General features: G+C 41.0%; 1 protein-coding gene across 1 annotated transcript; it reads right to left on the bottom strand.

Annotated features, from left to right (window-relative positions):
* Positions 1–4,706: 4,706 nt before the first annotated feature.
* Positions 4,707–16,645, bottom strand: LOC109197470 (deleted in malignant brain tumors 1 protein-like). Its single transcript, XM_025904827.1, has 6 exons — positions 16,591–16,645; positions 9,965–10,279; positions 9,524–9,835; positions 5,134–5,448; positions 4,824–5,022; positions 4,707–4,710 (listed from the first exon to the last, which is right to left on the bottom strand). Exons 1-6 carry the CDS (start codon positions 16,643–16,645, stop codon positions 4,707–4,709), a joined length of 1,200 nt encoding a protein of 399 aa, XP_025760612.1.
* Positions 16,646–24,850: the final 8,205 nt, after the last annotated feature.

Genomic DNA, 24,850 nt, shown 5'->3' with positions numbered 1-24,850 from the left:
TATTAAACTCCACTGAGACAGGTGGTGACAGGAATCTGAAGGCTAGACTGTCCAATTTCACAGCCGTTCACTGCCAGCCTACCTGGCCTCCTGAGGACCCGGCCCACGTAGACCGCGAAGGCCGGGTCCTCAGGAGGATGCAGCCTATGAATCTGTACACCCTTGTGTGTGTGTGGGGGGGGGGGGGGTGCAGATCCACATAATTATTGATAATTATGGATTACTGTAATTGCAATATTATGTAAAAACTGTATTTAAATAAATGCATTAAGGAACAGAATATATTAAATTTATATTTCAAGTATTACAAAATGCTGATTTTACAGCAGCAAAATTATTGTATCTCTACAGTTTAAACATTTAATAAACTTTCTGCCCAGAGTGGATAATCAAACAAACTATATCATCATAAATACATTAGTTTATATTTATTACTTTTGTTTTTAAAATTTGAATTACTTTATTATTATAGCACTAGGAATAAATAATAAGAGAAGAATTCTTGATCAGCACCCTGATGCAAAATTGTGGCCATAGTTTATACAGGATTCTGGAGAAGGTATAAAATGTCATGTAAGTTTTATATTGTTGATTGTGATTTATGCTTAGAAATATTTACTTATATACGCTTAGAATGTTATAATCGATTGCATAATGATAGAGGTCTGATCCCTAGCAGTCTGCAAAGACTCTGTGTGCCTCCCAGAGCACTCTGGCATGCACACACAACTTGGGATCATGAGAGAGGTCATACCTTCTCTTACCGTTTTATGGTATGGTAAACACAACTATATCTGTTTTAGTATAAGTGCCTTTTGTTTAGATGAACTGCTGGACTTCCAGGCCAGCAGATTTTGGGGAGTCGTTCACAGGGTCACATTTTGATCACACGCACACACACGCACACACGACACACAGACAAGGTACTCTTTGTTCACATGTACGCCTATGTAAGATGTCATATGTTAATGAACCTATACATATTCATGTAACCACAATAAAAGGAGTGCTACAGGGAACCTGGCTGAGAGTCCGACGGAGGTCAAGTGGGCGGAACAACATTCAACTCCAGTTGGGTCTCCCTCGTACACGAGCAATACAAAGAACTTAGCCTACTTGTGTCTTGCTTTGCTGTGTAGTAGAATTATCTTGAACGTTCCAGCAAATAGGTTTATGCTAGACAAAGCCATCATGTCACTGTATGTGCATGTGTGTGTGTGTGCATATTTTATGTATATAGATTTTTTAAAAATTATTACTCATGATATAACATTGTCCAGACATGCCCTGATAAGATAAGATAAGATAAGATAAGATAAGATAACCTTTATTAGTCCCACACGTGGGAAATTTGTTGTGTCAAAGTGGACAGTGCAAAGTTACTTTAAACAATTTTTACCAATGGTAATTCTATGACTGTTTATGTTTGTCTGTATACACCAAGCTCAGCAGTGCTTCCAGTTTTGCTGTATTCTTATGCTTACAATGACAAAGCTTAAATTATCTCATCTTACAATGTATCTCACCTGAACAGATGACACCAGCATCTTGACCAAGTCCACAGCTGTTTATTCCAAATCCACTGTGTGGACACTCAGTTAGAGAACTTTCATATCCTGAACAGGTCACATTATTGAACCAAATCTGTAAAAATCTTCCTTCACCAAAGTGAGCTGATCGAGGAGCCTCTAGTGCTGTCCCACAGTTTAACTCTCTGCAAACCACTTCAGCGTCATTTAAGTCCCAGCCATTATCACAGACTGTTCCCCAGCTGTTATTGTGATAAACTTCAACTCGTCCAGAGCATCGAGTTGATCCAGATCCAGCTAGTCTTACACCTATCAGCAAAAGACATGACTAATATTGGAAAACATTCCTTATATTTCATTATGATAAAACTTTGTGGGGTGTTTGGGTGGGGTCATTTTATCAATCCATTTTAGATTTAAATTCAAGGTTAGCTTGTTGATCTATTGGTTGCAAATTGAGAAATCGAGTGTGATGTGTATTGACAACATATAGAAAGTGCTGTATAAAATATAGAGATTTAATTGATCACAATTTGGAGCGCTGACATCTCCTTCAAAGTCAATAGACTCATCTGTAGTTCAAGCTTTTAATAATGGATTATCAGCAAGAGCCTCCTGTTCGACCCGTGTCTATGGAAATAAGACACGGTCGAACAGGAGGTTTATGGTACAAAGTCTGAACATAAGTTTTATGACAGTGAGTGCTGTGAAATTTGTACTTCAAACATCAAATATTTTGCAAGGTATACATATACATATATATATTCCATTAACCTACTGTCAGGGCTCTTTTTGTAAATTGAATTTTGAGGCAGTGTTTGAGCATGAACATTTCAAAGACTGTTGAAGATAAAAGCCTCAAATTTTCACTGGTCTTAACTAGAGATGGCACGATACCACTTTTTAATGTCTGATACCGATTCCGATATCATAAATTTGGATATCTGCCGATACCGATATGAATCAGATATAGCGTATTTTGTAATCAATAAAACAGTTTTTTATAAATATCTTGCTGCATTTTGTATAAGTTCATACTCAAGTTTTAAAAAACAAGAGACTGAAGCTATTTTGTTATACCTGTATGCAAAAAATCCACTCCACCCAAAACATTTTATAGTTCAGCAATACTGATCAATCTAATAAATTTAAACCTACACCATTCTCCCTATTCTGGTATTTTAAAGAGTACTTACCTACCTAACTAATAGGGTTGCCAACTCCCAGCAAAAATATTAGGGAACCACCCCCCGCCCTTAAGCGACATAATCAACTTTAATTTAATGCAAGTGTAAAACAAATGCACAGAAATCAATTATTTTTCTACAATAATTAAATAGATTCAACATCTTTATTCAACAGAATTGCAGACTGCACAGATGGTACCTTCCCAAAGGAAAAAGTACTATAGCTTACTAGGGTGTATATTAGACTTATTAGTTACTATATACAATAATGGATTTCTATACATTTAATCAGATGACCACTTTTGTTGTAAGATTCAGATAATTATTTATTCAAAGTTTTTAAATGACATAACAAAGAAAAATATTTCTTTGTTCCCCCCTTACCTTGTTAATGCCCTACCTGGCCCCCTGGCAAAACATTGCTAGACCCGCCCCTGCACAGTTACCAGCTGTCAGCTATGTAGAAAAAGATCCTGGTGTTATTTGTCTCTTAGAAACAGCTCATAACTTCCCTTCAACTCATTAATGTCACCTAAAAGGTAAACCTGTTTCTCCATCACCTGTTCAGCTCTGATGATTCAGTAAGGACATCTCCTGGTTTCATCTTCATGTTTCCCTCTCACCACATATACAAACTGATATCATGACCAGCAGCTTTACAGCTGTGGCTCCAGCAAACATCAGCTGATACTAGAAAGTAATATTAAATACATTCTAACAACAGCTTAAACGTGCTGCTGTTGTTTATCCGCTGGCCTCCTCTTTCTGGCGCAAAGTGGGCGATAAACAAACAAGAAAGACAGGACTTGCAGCAGAAAAGCCGATCAGCTGATCATCTTTCATGTTTGAAGTTATATTTAGAGTACCATCTGGAAACTCCTGAATTTTGTTTTTTTATTAAACTTTACTGATATTTTTGTTTTTGTGATGAAAGTTGTCTTATTTGCTCAATTCAGCATGAAAGTTCAGAGAAAATGACATGTACTTCATTTTTGTCACTATAAATTTCCTGTTAAAATAATTCTATGTGCTTTATTTTGCAGTATTGGGAAAGTCAACTCTATATCATTCAGAAATTGTAACTAATTCTCTTTTTTCACTTTTACAGTTTTCCATTAGTGTGTGCTTAAATATGGGACTTAGTGTTAGATTCCTTTGTTCATATTTCAAGTATCCAATACTCTGACATTTTTTCGTGTATCTGTCCCAAATTACAGATGCTGATTCGTTTTGATGTTAAGAAAGACCATTGAAAATGTAAGGCTTTATCTTCAACAGTTTTTGAAATATTCATTATCAAACAGTGCCTCAGATTTCAATATATAAAAAAATCCTGAAAATAGGCTGACAGACAATTTAAATATCTATCTATCTATCTATCTATCTCATATATATATATATATATATATATATATATATATAGAGAGAGAGAGAGAGAGAGAGAGAAATATACATAAATTTTATTGAAAACAATGCTTAAATGAAACAGGCTGTTTTAAGCTTATCAAAAGTTTAGGACAGGGGTCTCAAACTCAAATGAGCCGCGGGCCACTTCTGGCACCGTCATCTCATTGGAGGGCCACTTTAGTGTCCAAGTAGTACAAAAAAACAAACACTCTTAAACTTTTGATTGGGATTGTATCTTTAAAGAAAATATTAACAAGAGAAGGAAAAGAAGGTGCCTAGTTAGAAATATACACTATTAATAAAACGAGTTTCAACAGGGCAAATAACAAAAGCCTGTACTTTGCACTTGCATTTACTGCAACAAAAACTTCTTAAAGTATGGAAAAAAAAAAAATAAATTAAAAAAAAAAGAATGAAGAGAGCAAAGTGAATATAGGAAAAACACAACACTATTCTCAAAAGGTAAATACTTCCAAGACTATGAGCTGCGTTGGTGCAGGTGTGCGTTTTTGAGAGCTTTTTCTACATGTAGGAAACACAAGAACACACTGACCTGCAATGTCTACAGTATCTAAAAGTTTTCTCACCTGAACAGACGACACCAGCATCGTGACCATGTCCACAGATGTTTGATCCAAATCCACTGTGTTTACACTCAGTTAGAGAACTTTCATTTCCTGAACAGGTCACATTATTAAACCAAATCTGTCCAGTTCCTGCACCAAAGTGAGTTGAATGGGGAGCCTGTAGTGCCGTCCCACAGTTTAACTCTCTGCAAACCACCTCAGCATCATTTAAGTCCCAGCCATCATCACAGACTGTTCCCCAGCTGTTATTGTGATAAATTTCAACTCTTCCAGAGCATTGAGTTGATCCAGACCCAGCTAATCTGTTTGGACCTGTTGGGCACAATTTAACCTATATTTGAGTATGTTCTAGTAAGAAATAAACATTTCACAAATACCATGGGAACTGATCTGCAATATTTTCAATATCTAAAGGTTCCTCACCTGAACAGATGACGCCAGCTTCTTGTTGATGTACACAGTTGTGTGCTCCAAATCCACTGTGTTGACACTCATTTACAGAACTTTCATTTCCTGAACAGGTCACATTATCAAGCCAAATCTGTCCAGTTCCTGCACCAAAGTGAGCTGAATGAGGAGCTTCCAGTGCTGACCCACAATTTAACTGTCTGCAAACCACCTCAGCATCATTTATGTCCCAGCCATCATCACATACTGTTCCCCAGCTGTTATTGTGATAAATTTCAACTCTGCCAGAACACCGAGTTGATCCAGACCCAACTAATCTGATGGGCACACCTGAAAACAATACACAGAGAAGATATGTGTGGATAGAAAAGTATTTTTAACGTTCATTACCATCCAGCTAATCTGAGAGGCACACCTAAAGAGAAAAACAGAGAAAATTATCTTTGGTTAGTAGATATAGTATGTTTAATGTTAACCATACACACTGATAAAGTTAATATCAAAGGCTAAAACAGTTTCACTTTACTGTTTGCTAATATTAACTGAGGGAAGAAGCCTGAATCTGATGGCCCATTGGTTTCTGTTCTTCTTCCTCTTCTTCTCTTGTTCAGCTGCAGCAGTGTCGTGTCATCTTATATTTTAGTATCCTTTGCACCGTGGATTTAGGAACTATAACACAAACTAACACTCCAAAAGACTGCCCCAAAGACAAACTCCTCGTCCCCTTGTCCGGGGTAGCACCTTGTTGTTACCCCGGACAAGCTAGAAGAGGTGGCCAGGGAAGGGGGGGTGTCTGGGCTTCTCTGCCTAGGCCAGACCTTCCCAAAGTGTGGGGCCCGCCCCCTGGGGGGGGGGCGCAAAGCCATGGCAGGGGGGAGCGGTATGAAAAGGGGGGGAAAAAAACAAAACGCTGGACACTGCTAGCACGGGGCGCCTACAGAAACGCAAAGCAGGAGATGAAACATCGCTGAATATGTTTCCAAACCAACTTCATTTTGAACCAAATACTATAAAATATAGCGAAGCATATCTTCCCTTTGGCTTCACCTGCACAAGTGCCAAGGTAGGTCTCCCCTGCAGAATTGGTTTTCCCTTCGTCTGGAGCACGTGCTGGGCTCTTCAAATCACGGACAAACAGTATCCCACATTCGTGATTTTTAGTTCACAAACACTTGTAATGACTAACTACTCCTGACATTTTGGAGATGTTAGCTCTTTATACATTAAAGTTACAGCGGGATACAAATAATACCAGGCTGATCCTGCCACGATTTGTTCCCCCGGTTCAAATCACGGACAAACAATATCCCACAGAACATTTTTCTTGTAAAACAAAGGGAGGCCCAGCAAAAAAAGTTTGGGAACCACTGGCCTACGCTATCCATATGCACGCTCTAGACTGCATGTTCCTCCTCTGACACATGAACTGAAATTAGCTGATTATAGTGCAAGTGCAAGAACTGATAAGCAGGATCGATAGGCAGGCAGACTAACAATTCCAAGTTATTGGACTACTGGGAACCGGTTTTTCAGAAGTGGTTCTCAAGTCCCATCCCTCACCCTTTGGTGGTTGCAATAATCACCATCCCTCTTACAACCCTGATAAGATAAGCAGAAGAGAAAGCTTCTGCTTATCTTATCACGGTAGTCCGTCCAGGGTGGATGGACGGACTACACGGACTAACGTGTTGACAGAGAGCATTTTAATCATGATATTAAAGGCTATATGTTGCAGCTATTTATAAATGTAACAGGGTCTGTTTTAGTTCTAACAGTCTGAGCTGTTTCAAGCTTTATTTGTGAAGAGCACATTCGCTTACTAAAAACGGTGGCTTTCTAGTACTTCTGGGACATAATGTTTTCTTAAGGTAACGTGAGTTTCAAAGAGTGGGCTACATGCAGTGATGCTCACATTAGCCATATTAGCAGTTTGAGTTGAGCACTTTATTTAGCTCACCATTTCACTCTGTATATTAGGCCTTGGGGGACATGAATATCTAAGTTGGCTAAGCATTTGACCTTAACTTTCATTGTTAGTGCCCAAGGTCAGAGATCATCTTGAGAAAAAATTTCAAGAAACCCTAATGAGTAATATATGTTATGAAAGGGCATGAAGAGAGCTGTACAATACACTGTCTGTGAAGGTTCTCAGTCATCCAGGTCATCGTAGTCAAAGGGGTTTGCGAAGAAAAGCGTCTGGACTTCTTTAAGTTGCTTGAAGACGTTTCACCTCTCATCCGAGAAGCTTCTTCAGTTCTAAGGTCAAATGGCCGAGAGTCCCAGATTTAAACCCAGTGGGAGTATCCCCCCAAAGAGGGACAAAGGACCCCCTGGTGATCCTCTAATCACATGAGCTAAGGTGTGAAAGCGGGTGTGGGACCTAATCAGCCAGGGTTTTGGGTGAGCTCATTGTGAAACCTGGCCCCACCTTGTCATGTGAATTCCTGAGGTCAGATGGCCCAGGATGTGAGTGGGCATTAAGGCGTCTGGAGAGGGAACTCAAAACTGGATTATAGATGGCAGACAGTTGGTGTCGTAAACCACCGCCTCTGTTCAAAGATGGTCGCTCACAGTATGAAAGAGGCCATAGATGGCCTCTTTCATAGGAGTGAAAGAGGCCATCTATGTCCACTGTGAGCGAGGTGAAACGTCTTCAAGCAACTTAAAGAAGTCCAGACGCTTTTCTTCGCAAACTCCTTTGACTGTAAAATACACTCTTTTTTTTTTTCAATATGCCACACTATGAACTCACAATGATGCCATGATGTTGCAGGAAAGTCATACACTGCGTGAATATAGCTTAAAATCTACACTTTGTACAGCTTAGAGAAGCCAAAGATTTCAGTCAGTTCTGCTCGAATCATATGGGTAAAGATAATAGAATACACAATTTTACTATGTAATGCTTCAAGGTCATAGGTCAAAGGTCAGGGTCACAAGATTTATGAAAATGCTTTAGTTTCTTTGAATGTTAAATCAATATTGCCATTTGAGCACATTTTATGACTCCATAATGACACAAAAAGATGAATATACTACACCAGATTTACATATAAAAACAAGAAGATATCAGCATGTCGAATAAAAGTAGGCTGACATTGACATTGTATTTTTGTCTTGAGTTTGATCTGATTTCTCTGACTTTTTATATGATTTAGGGATAAGCTCAAATAAAATAATTATTGTGAAATAATTATTTTATTAAAGCTGATTCATGCATGGGCAGGGCAATTTCTTTGTTATGCCATTATCAGTTAAGCAGATAAAAGGCCTGGAGTGAGTGGGTGTTAAGGCGTCTGGGAAGGGATCTCAAAACTGGATTATAGATGGCAGACAGTTGGTGTCGTAAGCCACCTGCTCTGTTCAAAGATGGTCATCCACAGTAGACCTAGATGGCTTCTTTCACTCCTCTTTCAAAGCACCTGTTTTCTCTGTCCAAAGTGTGGGCATTGGCATCCTCTAAAGAGTGACCTGTGTCCTTCAGATGAGGTGTACATGTGAGTCTTGTCCTATTAAGGTGGCACTTCTGACTCTTGCACAGATGAAACCAAGATTAACCTCTACCAGAATGATGGCAAGAAAAAAGTATGGAGAAGCCATAGAACAGCTTATGATCCAAAGCATACCACATCATCTGTAAAACACAATGTGATGGCTTGGGCGTGCATGCTTGCCAGTGGCACTGGGACCTTAGTGTTCATTGATGACACAGGACAGAATCAGCCGAATGAATTCTGAGGTGTTCAGAGACATATTGTCTGCTCAAATCCAGCTAAATGTAGTCAAATTGATTGGTTAGCGTATCATAATACAGATGGACAATGACAAAACATACCCAGGAGTTTATTAAAGGAAACAAATGGAATATTCTTGAATGGCAAAGTCAGTCACCTGATCTTAACCCAGTTGAGCATTTATGTTCACTTGTTGAAGACTAAACTTCAGACAGAAAGGTCCACAAACAAACAGCAACTGAAATCCTGGCAGTAAAGGCCTAGCAGAGCATTATAAAGGAGGAAACCCAGCATTATATCCATGAGTTCAAGACTCCAGACTGTCATTGCCAGTAAAGGTTTTTCAATCAAATATCAGAAATTTTATTTTCAGTTATTTAATTTCTCCAATTACTTTTGAGCTCCTGAAATGATGGGATTGTGTTAAAAATGCTTTAGTTCTTCACATTTTTATGCAATGTTTTAGTTCAACCCACTGAATTAAAGCGGAAAAATGTCATTGCATGCGACTCTTCTCTTTCTTGAAACAGTGTAGTTACTGTTTTGTTCAATTTACATCCTCATACTGAATTTCAGTATAAAACACACAGATGAGTGGATAATAAAGCTGCAAAAATAAATAAGTTATGTTTGCAGCATTTGACATTCGGATGATCCAAAATGTATCTTACCTGAACAGATGATACCGGCATCCTCACCATGTACACAGTTGTGTATTCCAAATCCACTGTGTTGACACTCAGTTAGAGAATTTTCACTTCCTGAACAGACAACATCATCAAGCCAAATCTGTCCATTTCCTGCACCAAAGTGGGCTGATTGAGGAGCCTCCAGTGCTGTCCCACAGTTTAACTGTCTGCAAACCACTTGAGCATCATTTAAGTCCCAGCCATCATCACAGACTGTTCCCCAGCTGTTGTTGAGATAAACTTCAACTCTTCCAGAGCACTGAGTTGATCCAGATCCAGCTAATCTGATTGAATCTATCAGTCAGACATTTAACTTTATTTTAATATTTTCCTTATATTAAAAAAACATAAAAAAAACATTCATGGATTACACCCATGAACATACTGAGCTGCAACACGTTCAGTATCTAAAGGTTTTCTCACCTGAACAGATGACACCAGCGTCCTCACCATGTATACAGTTGTGTATTCCAAATGCCGTGTGTTGACATTCAGTTAGAGAACTTTCATTTCCTGAACAGACCACGTCATCAAGCCAAATTTGTCCAGTTCCTTGACCAAAGTAAGCAAACTGGGGAGCCTGTAGTGCAGTCCCACAGTTTAACCGTCTGCAAACCACCTGAGCATCATTTAAGTCCCAGCCATCATCACAGACTGTTCCCCAGCTGTTATTGTAATAAACTTCAACTCTGCCAGAACATCGAGTTGATCCAGACCCAACTAATCTGATGGGCACACCTGAAAACAATACACAGAGAAGATATGTGTGGATAGAAAAGTATTTTTAACGTTCATTACCAGTTGCTTGGAATAATACAGTGAAAATATGCAACAACATTTCACGCCAAAAAAGACCAACAATCAACAAGATTTCCTCAAGGATTACCTAGAGTTAAAATTGTATCCTGAATTTGAATTCATCCAACTCTTAAATTTTAATTATGGTTTTGTGAGGATTCCCAGAACACCCAGGAAGCTAAACCATGAGACTTTGCCATAATTAGTGGACAAAGGTAGTCTCATTCAAATGATTTCCTGGTATACCGATTACACTGATGCACAAATCAGAGCTAGAAAGAATCAGAAGAAAGCGCGTTGGTACACTGTAAAATGTAATTCTAGATGTTTGTTATTTCAACATATTATTCTATATCAGTTTGACGATAGATGACTGAAGTTGTTGTTATAACATAGAATTACAAGTTAAAAACGTCCCAATTACACCAAAAAAAGCTAACTTGAAAACTCATGTCCAGCTAAATCAGCAACTTATGTGAACTTGACAATGTGGGTAAGTTGAGCACAGCAGGATTCAAAACTGCCTCACGTGACTGCTACCGAGGTGCATCATGGGGAATTGGCGGTTAACGACATGCTCACTTTACTTGGACGTTTTCTAATCGTCTTCTTTGGAATATGCTTTCAAGGTGAGTAACATTGGTTATAACTATAAGGAAAGAGAGCTACAAAAGTTGGAACATGTTTTGAATCTATGGCATGATGTGTGTTTTTCTCTTTTACCGAAATGTTTGCTTTAGCTAATGTAACTTTAGCGGACAAGGTCCAGCTTGTATGTCATGACCAAACTTGACCTAATAAACTGACATATGGCCTTTTTTATGGGTTTAATGTGGCACTGACCAAATCACAAGTATTGTGCCGCTAGCTTTAAGGTTGTGCACTCAACCACTGTTGAGATATTAGCAAGCTAACTCAGCTAATTAATAAAGCTTATTTCATATTGTCTCTGTACTTGTAAATTTCTTTCAAGTTCACAGGCTGTTGTATTTTGGTGGAAGTTCATTTTGGCAATATTTCCAATAACTGACTGGGTTCAAAAAGAACTTTTTGGCAGGACTCGGATGCTTGTTGTCATCTGTTTACCCCTATGTAATCACTTAAGGTGTTATTAACTGCTGCATGCTAAGCTGCAAGAGTGCACTGAGGACTGAGACAAAATATGGTCTACAAACCAGCATTATATTAGTTTTTATCAGATAGTCCTCCAGTGTGTTTAGTTTTTGCTTTAATTCTATTGTGCAGTTATTTGTTACCCTGAAATGCTTTATGCTTAACAACAGCTCACTATTTTGACTTATTTTTGAACTCTTGTGATCAGTATGACTAGATTGTGTGAGTTTCCATACTAAAAGAGCTGTAGTGATAAAATAATTGGCATCAGAGACACTGATTTTTGGCATGGTATACTGCAGAAGTTTTTTTTTTTTTTGCATAATTTACCTTTTAATTAAACTGCATTCTCTGTATTGTAACAAAACTAACATTGTTTATATGTCAGAAAATTAGCAAACATGAATAAATGGCGAAAACAATATAATTATAACATACATTTTTATTTTACTTATTTTAGGTCTGTGAAGCCAAACTTGATGCTGGGGATTTATTTTTGTCAGTGGAGTCAAATGGTAAGTTACAATTTGTGCATTTTGTCATACTGGAAACACCACAGATTATATTGTAACTTAATAGCTCTGTAGAACAAATGATATAAAGATTGTAGTGTCAGGGTACTTCTTAAGAAGTAATATGGCACTATTGATGATCACATGCAGGTGGCATAAACTAAATATTCAGACCTGTTACCAACAAGTGATTCATTAACAAAAGCAATGGAGCAGACTGTTTAGGTTCTTGTGGTTGTAATAACATCCATAACTGCAAGTTTGTCATTAATTTATTTTCACAGGTCTAGATGATCACATCTGTCTTTGTCATTTAAATGAGGTGGACTTGCAAACTTTGCACTCTTTTGGGTAAATTGCTGTCCACTACATATACACAGAATCTGCACAGTATTTCAGATCTAAAAAGGGAGTATGTAATGGACTTGCTGGCTTTAATGTAAAAAGCCTGTTGTGTAACTTTAATGAGGCAGTTGGACTAAAACAGTATTGCTCATCAAGGTAAACATCTGAGGAATAAGGAAATTGTTACTTGTCCTTTTACTCAGTGTTCTTTTAATCGCACGTTTACTAAAGTTTTACATCACATAAGTCATTTTCACAATCATTCTACTTTAAAAGATTTCAAGACAGAGCTTATTGTTCTCTGAACTTCCTTGTTTGCTGAACGGCAGGTAAAGTGCATCTTTTTGTTTGTTTGCTTTTGTGTGTTTGTGTTTTCTCTAATGGGCCTCAGATGACTGTTTGCTTAAATTTGGGTCTCAAAGAATCTTTTTTTTTATTCTGCCTGTACTCTCCACCCCTCTTCTTCTATTGCTCAGGTTGAAGCAGAATTTGCCCGTCTTACATCTGTTGACCTGAAAGGGTTCCTTTTTGCTGTGCTTGACCATTATGGAGAGGTTCGTGGAGCTGTACAAAATCAAGAGCGGCATAGGAGGGCTAACTAGGCTCATAAGATGCTTCGGTGATGATGTAAGTGTTCAACTGCGAAATGTTCTCCTTTGTTTAAGTTTTAGGTTATCCAGTTCAACTGATGAACTCATTGAAAGAAAGCTGATAAGTAAAGTCTGTCATCATATTTCACAACTGGACATTTAGTGTGGTAACTTTTACAGAATCTGTGTATATTGGTGGTAGGTTGGATATCATATTCTACTTGAATGTCCTGATAAGCCTGATTCAAAATCTCCAATGATAATCATATATTGATGGAATTATGTATCAAAAAGCTGTGAATTTGGAGCTGTCTACATGCTTCATAAACACTGTTTAAAAAGTGTTTTTGTTTTCTTTTTGACTTCTTTGACCAGAGCCCTACACAAAGGAAGAGGACAGAGGACCTCATTTTCTAAAGGAAGAGCCCTCACACACTTTCAAGACTGTGAAGGTTAGCATTGTTTCTTTTAGTAAATTTAATAATGACAGCACCACAGTGGATTTTAAATGAAACATGTGGCATCTATGAAACAACAGATGCCACATGATAACATGTGTACTTTTTCCTCACCAAATGTATTATTACAAGATCTTTGACACTGGATTTGGTCTGGGTTTCAGAGAAACTAACTGGCAAGCTAGCATTGATATTATTAGTGGCTTGTGTTTATTCATGTCTTCACCAGGGTCTTTGACATTTCGCTGCTGTACTGTTCACTTCAGCTTTACGTTTGATTTCTCACATTGTATATTGTAATGGCAGAGATATTAGGATATTTAAGGGGCTGCAGTGGCTGCTACAGCTGTGGGGGCAATACTTTGGTGAAATGTCCTGGACCCTGGAAAAGAGACTGTGTAGACTGGGTAAGCAATTAAAGGTTACTGGCCGAGAGTCATTGGGCAGCTGGGTAAAGGTGGATGTTGATATTCAGTGCCAATTATGCAACCTGTTCAGCCACGTCTATATGCTCTTTTTTCATGCTGTTAATATAGGGGGAAAAATAAACTTTAATCAATAAACTGATTAAAGAAGCATTGTCTATGGAGCCACAATCTGATCCTGTAGTGTAGCTGCAGTTTGCACATTTCATGTATTCTCAGCCAGATTTGGTTTAGAGCACAGCCAATATTTAGCATAACTAGATTTAAATTCACACACTGGTGATGGCAAGCTACATTGTAGCCACAGCCGCCCTGGGGCGCACTGACAGAGGCGAGGCTGCCAGACATTGGCACCACCGGGCCCTCTGGCCACCACCAGTAGGCAACAGGTGAAGTGTCTTGCCCAAGGACACAACGACTGAAACTGTCGGAGCCGGGGCTCGAACCGGCAACCTTCCAATTATAAGACGAACTGTCAACTCTTGAGTCACGATTCAGTCATCCACCCATGTATGTGAATGACTGAATGTGTAAAGCACTTTGGAGTCCTTAGGGGACTAGTAAAGCGCTATACAAATACAGGCCATTTACCATTTAAATTGAAAATTTTGTTTGAATTCTGCAATTGAAGACATGCTCAGTTATTTATGAACATGGTCTTTGTTTAAAGCAAGAAATGGATTTGTAACATGGGGGTGCATATCTCATTCTGAAAAAACTTTAACAACTAATAAGTGTTACCCAAAGCCAATCACCATCATCCAAAGCATCAGTATGGCTCTTCTTTGGAAAGACATGAATTCTTAAGCACAAGGGATATTGTGTAATTGTAATTGTGTAATTTTTTTTTTTTTTTTGTCTTTGAACCCTTTTATAGCCGACAGGTATTGAAGACACGTTTTCTAAGAGGATGAAAGTTGGCATTGCGATGGTGAAAGAAGAAGACATCGATGTGTTGGTTGTCCTTGAGGCGGCAGTAATCCTGTCTAATCTGAGGGATGTCTCAAGTGCCATTTCCATGCTGATGGGCCTTCTTTTTGCCCTCAACATAGACTATCCAAAGGAACTTAAGGACATCTTTGAAGTCATTCAGAACATCCTAATGAACATTGGTGGAAGGCAGTGCATCTCACTAGTGCATGGTCTAAGAAACAGACTCTTGCAGAAAGCCATGCAGAACTGTAATTGTATGTTCCTTAGTGTTAAGGACAGTTTTTATTTTACTGTTTGTTTTTTTATTCTTGCAAGTTCTCATTCTCACTTTTGTATGTCACTAAATGACTACACTTTACATTCCAGATTAGACAATTACTCATTTGTTCATGGTTTAAGAAACTTATGTGAACAACAATATAATGCTGGACTTTGCAGATGCTTATCTCATGCAAGTCAGTAGTTTTTCCTTTGTTTTGCAATTGAGCAGACTCAAACTGATGTTTCTGAAATATCCATATTATCAAATGTTTCAGAAGCATGCACTCATTTTCAGAGATATTGGTTCTGTGGAATTTGTTGCAATTGTAAACAAAGACAAATACAAGAGTTTGATGTCTTACTTGTTATAAACTGATCTTTACTGTCACTTATCAAAGGTTTTGTACTATTTTAATATTTCAAGTTTTATGCTAACAGGTGTGACTGAGCACAATGAAGTTTAAAAATTTTGTAAATGTAAAGAATAACTTTTCTAAAATAGCAAGTGTCCCGTTGATACATTACATTAATGCAGACTTTATGTTGTTACTTCACAAGAATCACTACTGCTCCTAGAGTATTGGTCAGAATTTAATCTTCACCCAAACTGGGCTCAAGACCAAGTTCAAATTTATTGTTTCACAGGGAGCAGCCTTTGAGTTTTGATGGATTGTGAGCCTGATGAGCTACGTCACTGATTTTTCTGTTTCTCAGATGACTAAGATGGCACAATAAATGGTGAATGTTGGGCGCTCATGAGTAATTGTCTTGTCATGTTCTTAAAACAAACTTTCTGTATGAAATGATCAGATAGACTTTAATGGAATCTGTGGGGTTTTATTTTTTTTTCTGTAAACAACAGAAAATTAATTTAAAGGAATGTAGGTATTTAAACCTGAGCTCTAAGATGAACCTAACAGGTAGTTTTGCTGAAATGGATGTTAGAAAGCTAAAAAAACAAAACAAAACTTAAGATGTTTAATACACATTTTTCTTTACATCCAGTCAATCAACTCTGATAATTAAAATGAAAATGATTTACAAGTTCACTCAGCTACCTTAAGGAGCTCAGTTAATTAATAAACTTAAATCAACTTAGCCAACAGATTATGTTAGTTAAGCTAAAATAGATTCCTAAGTTAAAAGAACTACTAAAGTATTTGAATTAACTAAAAAACCCAAGTCAACTGAACTAGGACAAGAGTTTAAACAATAGATTATTTTAATTTAGCTGAAAGGGTTTTCCCAAGTAAAAATGACAATTAAAGGAGTTGAACTGACTAACAAATCTCAGTCAACTAAACTAAGATGAAAGTTTAGACAACATGTGATTTTTCATTAAGATAACAATTGGTTGTGTTATAAGAACAAACTCTATTTCTTGACTTAACTTAAAATTTTAAGGCAGCCCTTTACCTCATATTTTTAAGTTGAAACAACAAGTTATATTTTACAGTGTAGGACTGATCGGACGCAAATTTCATTTCAAAGACTACCCAACAGAAGGCCTGATAACAGTGTGGTTTTGTGCAAACTGTGCAAAAAGGAGTTTAGATAGCACTGAAGCACTTTAACCTTACGGTACCAGCTCATCATGCTCTGTAGATGTATTACCTCCTTCTGTCCTCTCTGCGTCTATCACCAGCATTGGTCCCACATTACTATCCATCATTAATAGTTCACTGAGGCAAGGCTGTGTTCCGTCCTATTTTAAACATGCAGAAGTAACTCCTCTATTAATACAACAGAATCTTGATCCTAGCTCTGCTAGTAATTATCGACCTATTTCAAAATTGCCATTTTTAAGTAAATTACTAGAAAAAATTGTTAAAAATCAGTTCAGGTCTCTGTTATGTAAATTACACATTCTTGACCCTTTTCAGTCTGGCTTTCAAAACCAGCACTCTACAGAGACCACTCTCTTAAAAGTCTATAATGATCTATTAATGGCATCTGATGCAGGGAATTGTTCTGTGATCATTTTGCTTGATCTTAGCGCAGCCTTTAACACCATCAACCACAAAATCCAACTTAACAGGCTTAAGGTTTTGGCTGGTATATCTGGCTCTGCCCTAGACTGGTTTTCTTCCTATTTATCAGATAGGCTCTTTTCTGTTAGGACAGGTTCACCTCTGACATTGCTGCCCTGACCTGTGGGGTTCCACAGGGTTCAGTTTTAGGTCCATTATTATTTTCTTTTTATATGCTTCCTTTAGCTGGTATCATTCAATCTTTTAGCAACCTGCCTTATCATTTTTATGCTGATGACATTCAGCTCCATATGTCTTTTAAGCCTCATCAGCTGGATAGGCTGTCCACCCTAGTCCAGTGCTTAACCTAGGTTTCTGATTGGCTTTCAAGCAACTACCTCGTTCTAAATACTAATAAAACCGAGACCATGATCATAGCTCCTCCTGAGCTACATTCTAAAATTAGTCAGGTTCTTGCCTCTTTCTGTCCTTCTGTCAAGTCAAATATTCAAAATCTTGGAGTAATATTTGACTCTTCTCTGGGCCTTGACTCTCATGTAAAATCTTTGTCTCATTCCTGTTTCTATAATTTAAGAAACATCTCTAAACCGTGACATATGGTCTCCTTAGCTGAACTGGAAAAACTCATTCATGCATTTGTGTCATCATGCTTAGATTACTGTAATTCCCTGTTTACTAGCTTGGATAAATCTCTCTCTCGCCTCCAGGCAATACAAAACGCAGCAGCCAGTATGCTAACTCGTTCTACCAAGCGTATTCACATTACTCCCATCTTATATTCTTTACATTGGCTTCCAATAAAATTTAGAATTCGCTTTAAAATTCTTGTTTTAACATACAGAGCACTAAATGCCAGGCCCCAGAATATTTATCCAAGCTTCTTATAAAATACACTGCTGCTCGTCGTCTCCGCTCACAGACTCAGAGTTTGTTGGTTGTTCCCTGTACACGACTAAAGACAAAAGGGGACAGAGCCTTTCAGTCTGTTGCACCAAGGCTGTGGAACAGTTTACCACTACAATTATGTTTGCTTGAGTCTGTGGATTCTTTTAAAAAGCAGTTAAAAACTTTTCTGTTCAAACAAGCCTTTTGCTGATCTATATTCTTTACATTATTTACATTTGATCTTTTACATTGTGTCCTGTCCTTTTAGAATAGAATAGCCTTTATTGTCATTGTACAGGGTACAACGAAATTGGAGTGCCACTCCCTTGGTGCAAAATGCAATAATAAATATAATAAATAAAAAATAGTAAGATATAAAAGGTACAATAAAACAAACATAAGTACTCAAACAAAAGTAAGTATGATATTTACAGGATAGCAGCATTAATATAATGACAGTATGACAGTATGAATAGCAGCATAATATAATGACAGTGACAGTATGGTATGGCTAAGCAGGTTCAATTGTTTTTGTGCTTATTTGCAATGGTGATAGCTCTGGGAAAGAAGCTATCCCTGAATCTGTTTGTTCTGGTTTTATGTGACCTGTACCGTCTGCCTGACGGTAATAGTTCAAACAGTTGATTGCTGGGGTGAGAATGGTCCTTGATGATATTGCCAGCTCTGCTGAGGTACCGAGAGTTTGCAATGACCTCCAGGCTGGGCAGAGAGCAGCCAGTGATCTTCTGGGCTGTGTTGATGACCCTCTGCAGTGCTTTCCTGTCTGCAGCTGAGCACCCTGCATACCATGTTGTTATGCCGTACGTTAGGATGCTCTCTATGGTGGCTCTGTAGAATGTCACCAGCAGCCTCTCCTCCAGGTTGTTCCTCCTGAGCACTCTCAGAAAGTGGAGACGCTGCTGGGCCTTTTTTACCACCGCCGTGGTATTTGCAGACATAGACATTTACATAATGTCTATTGATTGTATTGTTTATTTTAATATTTGTGTACAGCGCTTTGTGACTGCCTGTCTGTGAAAAGCGCTTAATAAATAAACTTACTTACTTACTTACTTACTAAACATGTTTCAGCGACCACAGAAGCTGTGGGAGCTGTTAGTGCTAGCAGTGCCAGTTTGAGTACCAACAAAAGGTGTCAGCAGCCCAAACTTGATGAAATGACTGGCTTCAGGACCAAAATTAGTAAGTCAACATTGGACAAACTTATAAATTCTCTCACAAAATGGATTGCTCTGGACTGTAGACCTCTATCAGTGGTAGAAAATAGGGGGTTAGAAAATGTGCCACCGATAGCATCAGGTGATCCATGCATCTGCTTCCGCTTATCCCTTTCAGGGTCGCGAGGGGCACTAGAGCCTATCCCAGCTGTCATAGGGCGAGAGGCAGGGTACACCCCGGACAGGTTGCCAGTCTGTCGCAGGACTAACACACAGAGACAGACAACCATTCGCGCTCACATTCACTCCACATTCACACCTATGGGCAATTTGGAATAATCAATTAACCTATCCCCACAAACTGCATGTCTTTGGACGGTGGGAGGAAGCCAGAGTACCCGGATGGAACCAACGCAAACACGGGGAGAACATGCAAACTCCACACAGAAAGACCCCGGCCTGATGGTGGAATTGAACTCAGGACCTTCTTGCTGTGCGGCAACAGTGCTAACCACCGTGCCACCGTGCTGCCAAACAGCTTTATGACACTGAAAAGTAAGCAAAATTAGATTAGCCCTGCTAATATGGAGGAACTACACCAGGAGCAAACAAGACTGGGGTAACAGAAAGAGTCACTCATACAGGATGTTTCCACATGGTGGAATTCAACGCTGGATATGGTTTCTCATCTACTAAAGAATTATGAGGCTTATTTTGCTGCTTTAGACAAACAAAAGCACAAGGCAGTCATTTTAACTCCATCAGAGCTGGTAAAACTCCATAAACTGGCAACTGTCCTTGAGCCATGCAGGTAAATAAAACTATGTTTCAACTTATTGTTACTGTTTCTTCAAAACGCTCTATAGTTGACAGTTATTGTATAGATTAATAATTACTTTCTTGAACTGTCTACTACAGGTTTGTGACTGAGCTTCTTGGAGGTGAGACATATGTCTCATGTTCAGTGGTTTCTGCCACCTGCATCACACCATGGAAGTCTCCAATTATGACCCAAACTACATGGTGAAATTTAAGGCTGCCTTCACAAAGGACCTATCCCAACGTGTAGCTACACTTAACTATTAGTGGCTTAAGATAGCTACTGGGCTTGACCCACACTTTAAGGATTTAAAGTATCTTGCAAGGGAAGAGCAGAAGAGGTTTGGACCAGTCTTGAGGCCCTGCTGGAACAGGAACAGTGTAAAGATGCTACCACAAAGGAGCCAGCAAAGACAAAGAGTCTCCTCCTCTCTTCATTGTCTTCAGACTCTGATTCAGATGAGGAAGCCCTGTGTAACAGACCCCTGAGTTTGCACAGAGCAGAATCCACCATCAGCGAGAAAGACTGCCCCCTCCAGTGGTGGTCTAGTCGAGCAGGGACCCACCCACTGCTGTCTGTCCTGGCCCGCAAGTATTTGATTTGTCCTGCCACTTCTGTCCCATGTGAGAGACTGTTCTCACTTACAGGTCACATAGTAACAAAAAAGAGAGCTGCTGTGAGCTCTGAAAATGTGAACAGTGTTACAGGCATGGCCCTTTAAGGGTGAAGCCTGATGGGAAATGTATTCGTGTGTGTATGTGTGTGTGTGTGGAAAGAGAGAGAGGAGAAGGAAAAAAGTAACGGGTAGCTACAGAAGAGACGGAAAGAAAAGTATTAAAAGGAATATAATAACTTCCTCGGCAGCCAGAGTTGTGTCAGCGATGTTCGCTGTGAGTAAACTGTTTCAGCCCACTGTACACGGTGTTCGTGCCTTGGAGAAGAAATAAAGTTCGGTGAACCAGTTTGTCTACGCCTCCTTCAATCTTTTTTACTAGCGAAGTTGACCTGTACAGTAAGCTAGTTGTCGGCTACGAGCCAGTCACGGAACCTAAAGTAACTGCCAGAGGTTTCCTTACTACGGTTCGGGGCCGCGGATCTGGCGAGGCAACACTGGGGGCTCTTTTCTGGGATTAAACTCCGCAAAGTGCCGAGAGAGAGGGAGCGCAAACTTTTTTCTTTTTTTTCCCCTCGGATGACAGAGAGAATGGCGGCGCCGGGAGATGCTGAAGGGGATGACAAGGTAATGCACTTCAATAGGAGTAGCAACCCATTTTTGTCAGAATCCTCAGAGAGTGGCACAGTTAATGTGGACGGTGCTACTAATGTAAACAATAGAATCTATAGCGGCAACCCCTTCGTCACAGGCATAGAGTTAACGCCAGCGACAAGCATAGCAGCAGCCAATGTGACAGAGTTTGAGGCTGCATGGCATTTCACCCCGCCACCTTCAGCTCACACCAACCCTTTCTTAACACCAATGGAACAGGACTGTATTTCTGTGGAGATCTTCACTAATGCTTTGGCAGATGCTGAAATGGTCCAGAAATTATTGGAAGAACAACCACGCACCCTGGCAAGAGCCTATGAAATCGCCCATAGATTCGAGACAACGAAAAGGGCCACCAGGGCGGTCACGCAGCTTATGCAGCCATTCACACGAGTCTCTGCAGCACAGGGGGCCCGAGCAGCTGCATTACGGGAGAATGTTCATATGCTAAGCTATGAACCACCAGAGAGAGCTCAAAGACCTTACCAGCGTGGGCGCCAAAGCTGGAGTACATTTAACAAGCCAAGCAGAAGGAGGCTGTTTGCCATAACTGCTCCAGCATAGGGCATCTACAGGGGAACTGCCCCTCTCCTCGCTCACCTGCCCAAAGGCCTGAAAAAGCCGCTAGAGGCCCAGCCCCTGACCCAGGCACAGTTTTCCATAACAGAGGTCAAGATGTGATGTGTGTCCAGATAGTAATACAGGGACGGGAAATACAGGCCTTGCTGGACTCTGGTGCATGGCGGAATGTGCTGCCCCTCCACTATTTTAACACCATCCCCACAGAGTCAAGACCCCAGGTGCAGGCATCCATTGTTCAGACTCTACAAGGCATTGGTCCGGAGGGACTGACCGTCCTGGGGGAGGTTACCCTGCCTGTACATGTGGGAAGCAGTGTTAACAATGTGAACTTTCTCTTGGCCGACATGGCTGAGGGCACTGAAGTTATCCTGGGGCACCCTTTCCTGCAACAATCATGTGCCTGCTTAGATTATGGCCGCCAAGAGATAACCCTATTGGATGAAAAGATACCCTGCTTGGGCTTGAGCCCTCAACCCCAGGTGCTTCTTGTTAGGGTGGCATGCACTACGGTTTTGGAACCAGGCTGCGAGTATGTGGTCCCTGGGTTTTCCAGCTTCCATTGTGCCACTCATAGAGACATGATGCTAAGCCCCACAAAGGGCTTTGTGGAGAAGCACCAAGTGCTGGTGGCTCACGCAGCTGTGCAGCCTCGTAAACCCTCTAGCATCCCAATCACAGTCTTTAACCCTGGGGCTGCAGCTGTTACCTTAAAGTGGGGTGCTGTGGCAGGGGTTCTTCAGCCGGTGCAAGTCCTGGAGGGGTCGGGGAGTCACCCACCAAGGGTCTTGGCAGCCCTCGAGCTTAATAGCACTCCCCCTGCTTCTGTGCCAAGCCATTTGCAGGCCCTTTATGCTGAGAGCAGCCCCGATTTGACTCACGTTGCCCGTTGCGAACTGGCAGGCCTGCTGTGGTCCTATGGTGATGTCTTCTCCACTGGCCCAAATGACCTTGGTCGCACCAGTGTTGTCCAGCATGACATCCTGACTACGCCAGGGCCACCAGTTAAGCACTCGCCGCGCAGGATGGCAGGGCACAAACAAATAGCGGCCGACCAGCAAGTATAGCAGAGCCTGGAGGCTGGGCTAGCTCAACCTAGCAATAGTGGCTGGGCTGCTCCAATTGTGATGGTGAAAAAGAAAGATTAGAGTCCCAGACTGTGTGTGGACTGTAGACCACTAAATGAGCGAACTCTTAAAGATGCTTATCCCCTGCAACGCATCCAGGACACCCTTGACACGCTTTCCACTGCCAAGTACTTCAATACACTAGACTTGACATCAGGGTACTGACAGGTAGAGATGACCCCCAGAGCCTGAAAAGCAGCTGCATTTTGTACCCGTAAGGGAATGTTTGAGTGGAATGTGATGCCGTTTGGACTGTGCAATGCACAGGCCACATTCCAAAGGCTTATGGACAGAGTGCTGGCTGGGCTGCAGTGGGAGACGTGGTTAGTGTACCTTGATGACATCATTGTCCTGGGTCAGGATAGCATCCAGATGCTGGAGCGGCTGGAGCAAGTGTTCATCAGATTGCGTGGAGCCAACCTAAAACTGAAGCCATCTAAATGCTGCCTGTTTCAGGAGCAGGTGGCCTATCTGCGCCTTATCGTCTCTGCTGGAGGTATTTCCACAGATCCCCAGAAAGTTCAGCAGGTGACAGAATGGCCTACACCGCGGACCATCACAGAAGTGCATCAGTTTGTTGGCTTAGCCTCATACTACCGCCGTTTCGTGGAGAACTTTGCCACAATAGCCAAACCCCTCCACGAACTCACTAAGAAGTATGCCCATTTTAACTGGACTGCTGAGTGCCAGGAAGCATTCCAGGAATTAAAAAAGCGGCTTACAGCAGCCCCTGTTCTGGGTTACCCACTGGACCAGGGTCCAGCGATTGCCAGCGATTGTGGGATCGGAGCAATTCTCTCCCAAGTGCAAGGGGGCGAGGAGCGGGTCCTGGCTTATGGGAGCAGGCGGCTGTCAGCTACCGAACAAAACTATTGCACGACCCAGCGAGAGCTTCTGGCAGTTGTGGCATTCACTTCCCACTTCTGACAGTACCTGCTGGGTAGGCCATTCACTCTCCGGACTGACCATAGCAGCCTCCGCTGGCTGACCAGGCTAAGGGAACCTGAGGGCCAGCTGGCCCGCTGGTTGGAGAAGCTGGCAGAGTATAACTTCCAGGTGCTGCACCGACCTGGGAAAAAACACCAGAATGCAGATGCACTTTCCAGGAGACCCTGCTGTACTTCATGCCCGTGCACAGTTCCAGAGCCCACCATCAACAGCGGCCAGTTTGAGCATAAAGGTGTGCAGTGTAACTTAGGGGACTGTCGTACCAGCATAACTCCCCCAGGGCAGCTTCTAGTGGGGGTAGTGGGGCCCGATGGTAGCAATGGGAAAAGCTTGGTAGCAGGACCAGAGTGTGCACCTGTAGCACCGGTGGACTTTTGTGTCGGTAGTAGCCACGATACCCGCCCAAATATCCAGCGAGTGGGTGAGTCACATCACACTAGCCTGTTCAGTGGCTGGACCCCAGAACAGCTTGTGGCCAGCCAAAAGACCGATGTGGATATAGGCCCAGTTTGGGAATGGAAGGAAAAAGGGGGAGGTCAGCCAGTCTGGGCCGATATAGCAGCATGCAGCCCTGCAACCAAAGCCTACTGGGTGCAGTGGAAAAGACTGTATCTAAAAGATGGAGTACTGGTGAGGAAATTCCACTGTACAGAAAGTAATGTGTTTTTCCCCCAAATCCTTCTGCCTCACGCTTATCATCACTCAGTAATGCAGCAGATGCATGATGGCCCAGTGGGAGGCCACTTCAGGGCAGAAAGGACCCTGGCACGCCTGCAGAATAGGTACTACTGGTACAACATGAAAGATGATGTGACCCTGTGGTGCCGCACTTGCCCCAGTTGTGCTGAAAGGGCACGGCCCCTAAAAACCCCCCAGGCAGCAATGGGTACGGTACATGTCGGCGCCCCCATGGAAAGAATTGCAGTCGACCTGATGGGGCCTTTGAACGAAACAGAGAGGCATAACTGGTTCATATTGGTGGTACAAGACTATTTCAGCAAGTGGGTGGAGGCTTATCCAGTCCCCGATGAACAAGCACCCACGATGGCAGAAAAGGTTGTTGCGGAGTGGGTGTGTAG

Source organism: Oreochromis niloticus, linkage group LG3 (assembly GCF_001858045.2).
Source record: "Oreochromis niloticus isolate F11D_XX linkage group LG3, O_niloticus_UMD_NMBU, whole genome shotgun sequence".
Taxonomy (NCBI): domain Eukaryota; kingdom Metazoa; phylum Chordata; class Actinopteri; order Cichliformes; family Cichlidae; genus Oreochromis; species Oreochromis niloticus.
Note: the sequence above shows the minus strand (reverse complement) of the source record. Positions and strands in the feature narration are given on the sequence as shown.

Excerpts from the sequence above, each read along its gene's own strand:
- LOC109197470 (XM_025904827.1), bottom strand. The coding sequence starts at position 16,645 with ATGGATAGTAATGTGGGACCAATGCTGGTGATAGACGCAGAGAGGACA. Across the intron at positions 9,836-9,964 it reads CGCTGGTGTCATCTGTTCAG|ATTCAATCAGATTAGCTGGA; the intron begins GTGAGAAAACCT and ends TCTGACTGATAG. Across the intron at positions 5,449-9,523 it reads TGCCGGTATCATCTGTTCAG|GTGTGCCCATCAGATTAGTT; the intron begins GTAAGATACATT and ends TATTGTTTTCAG.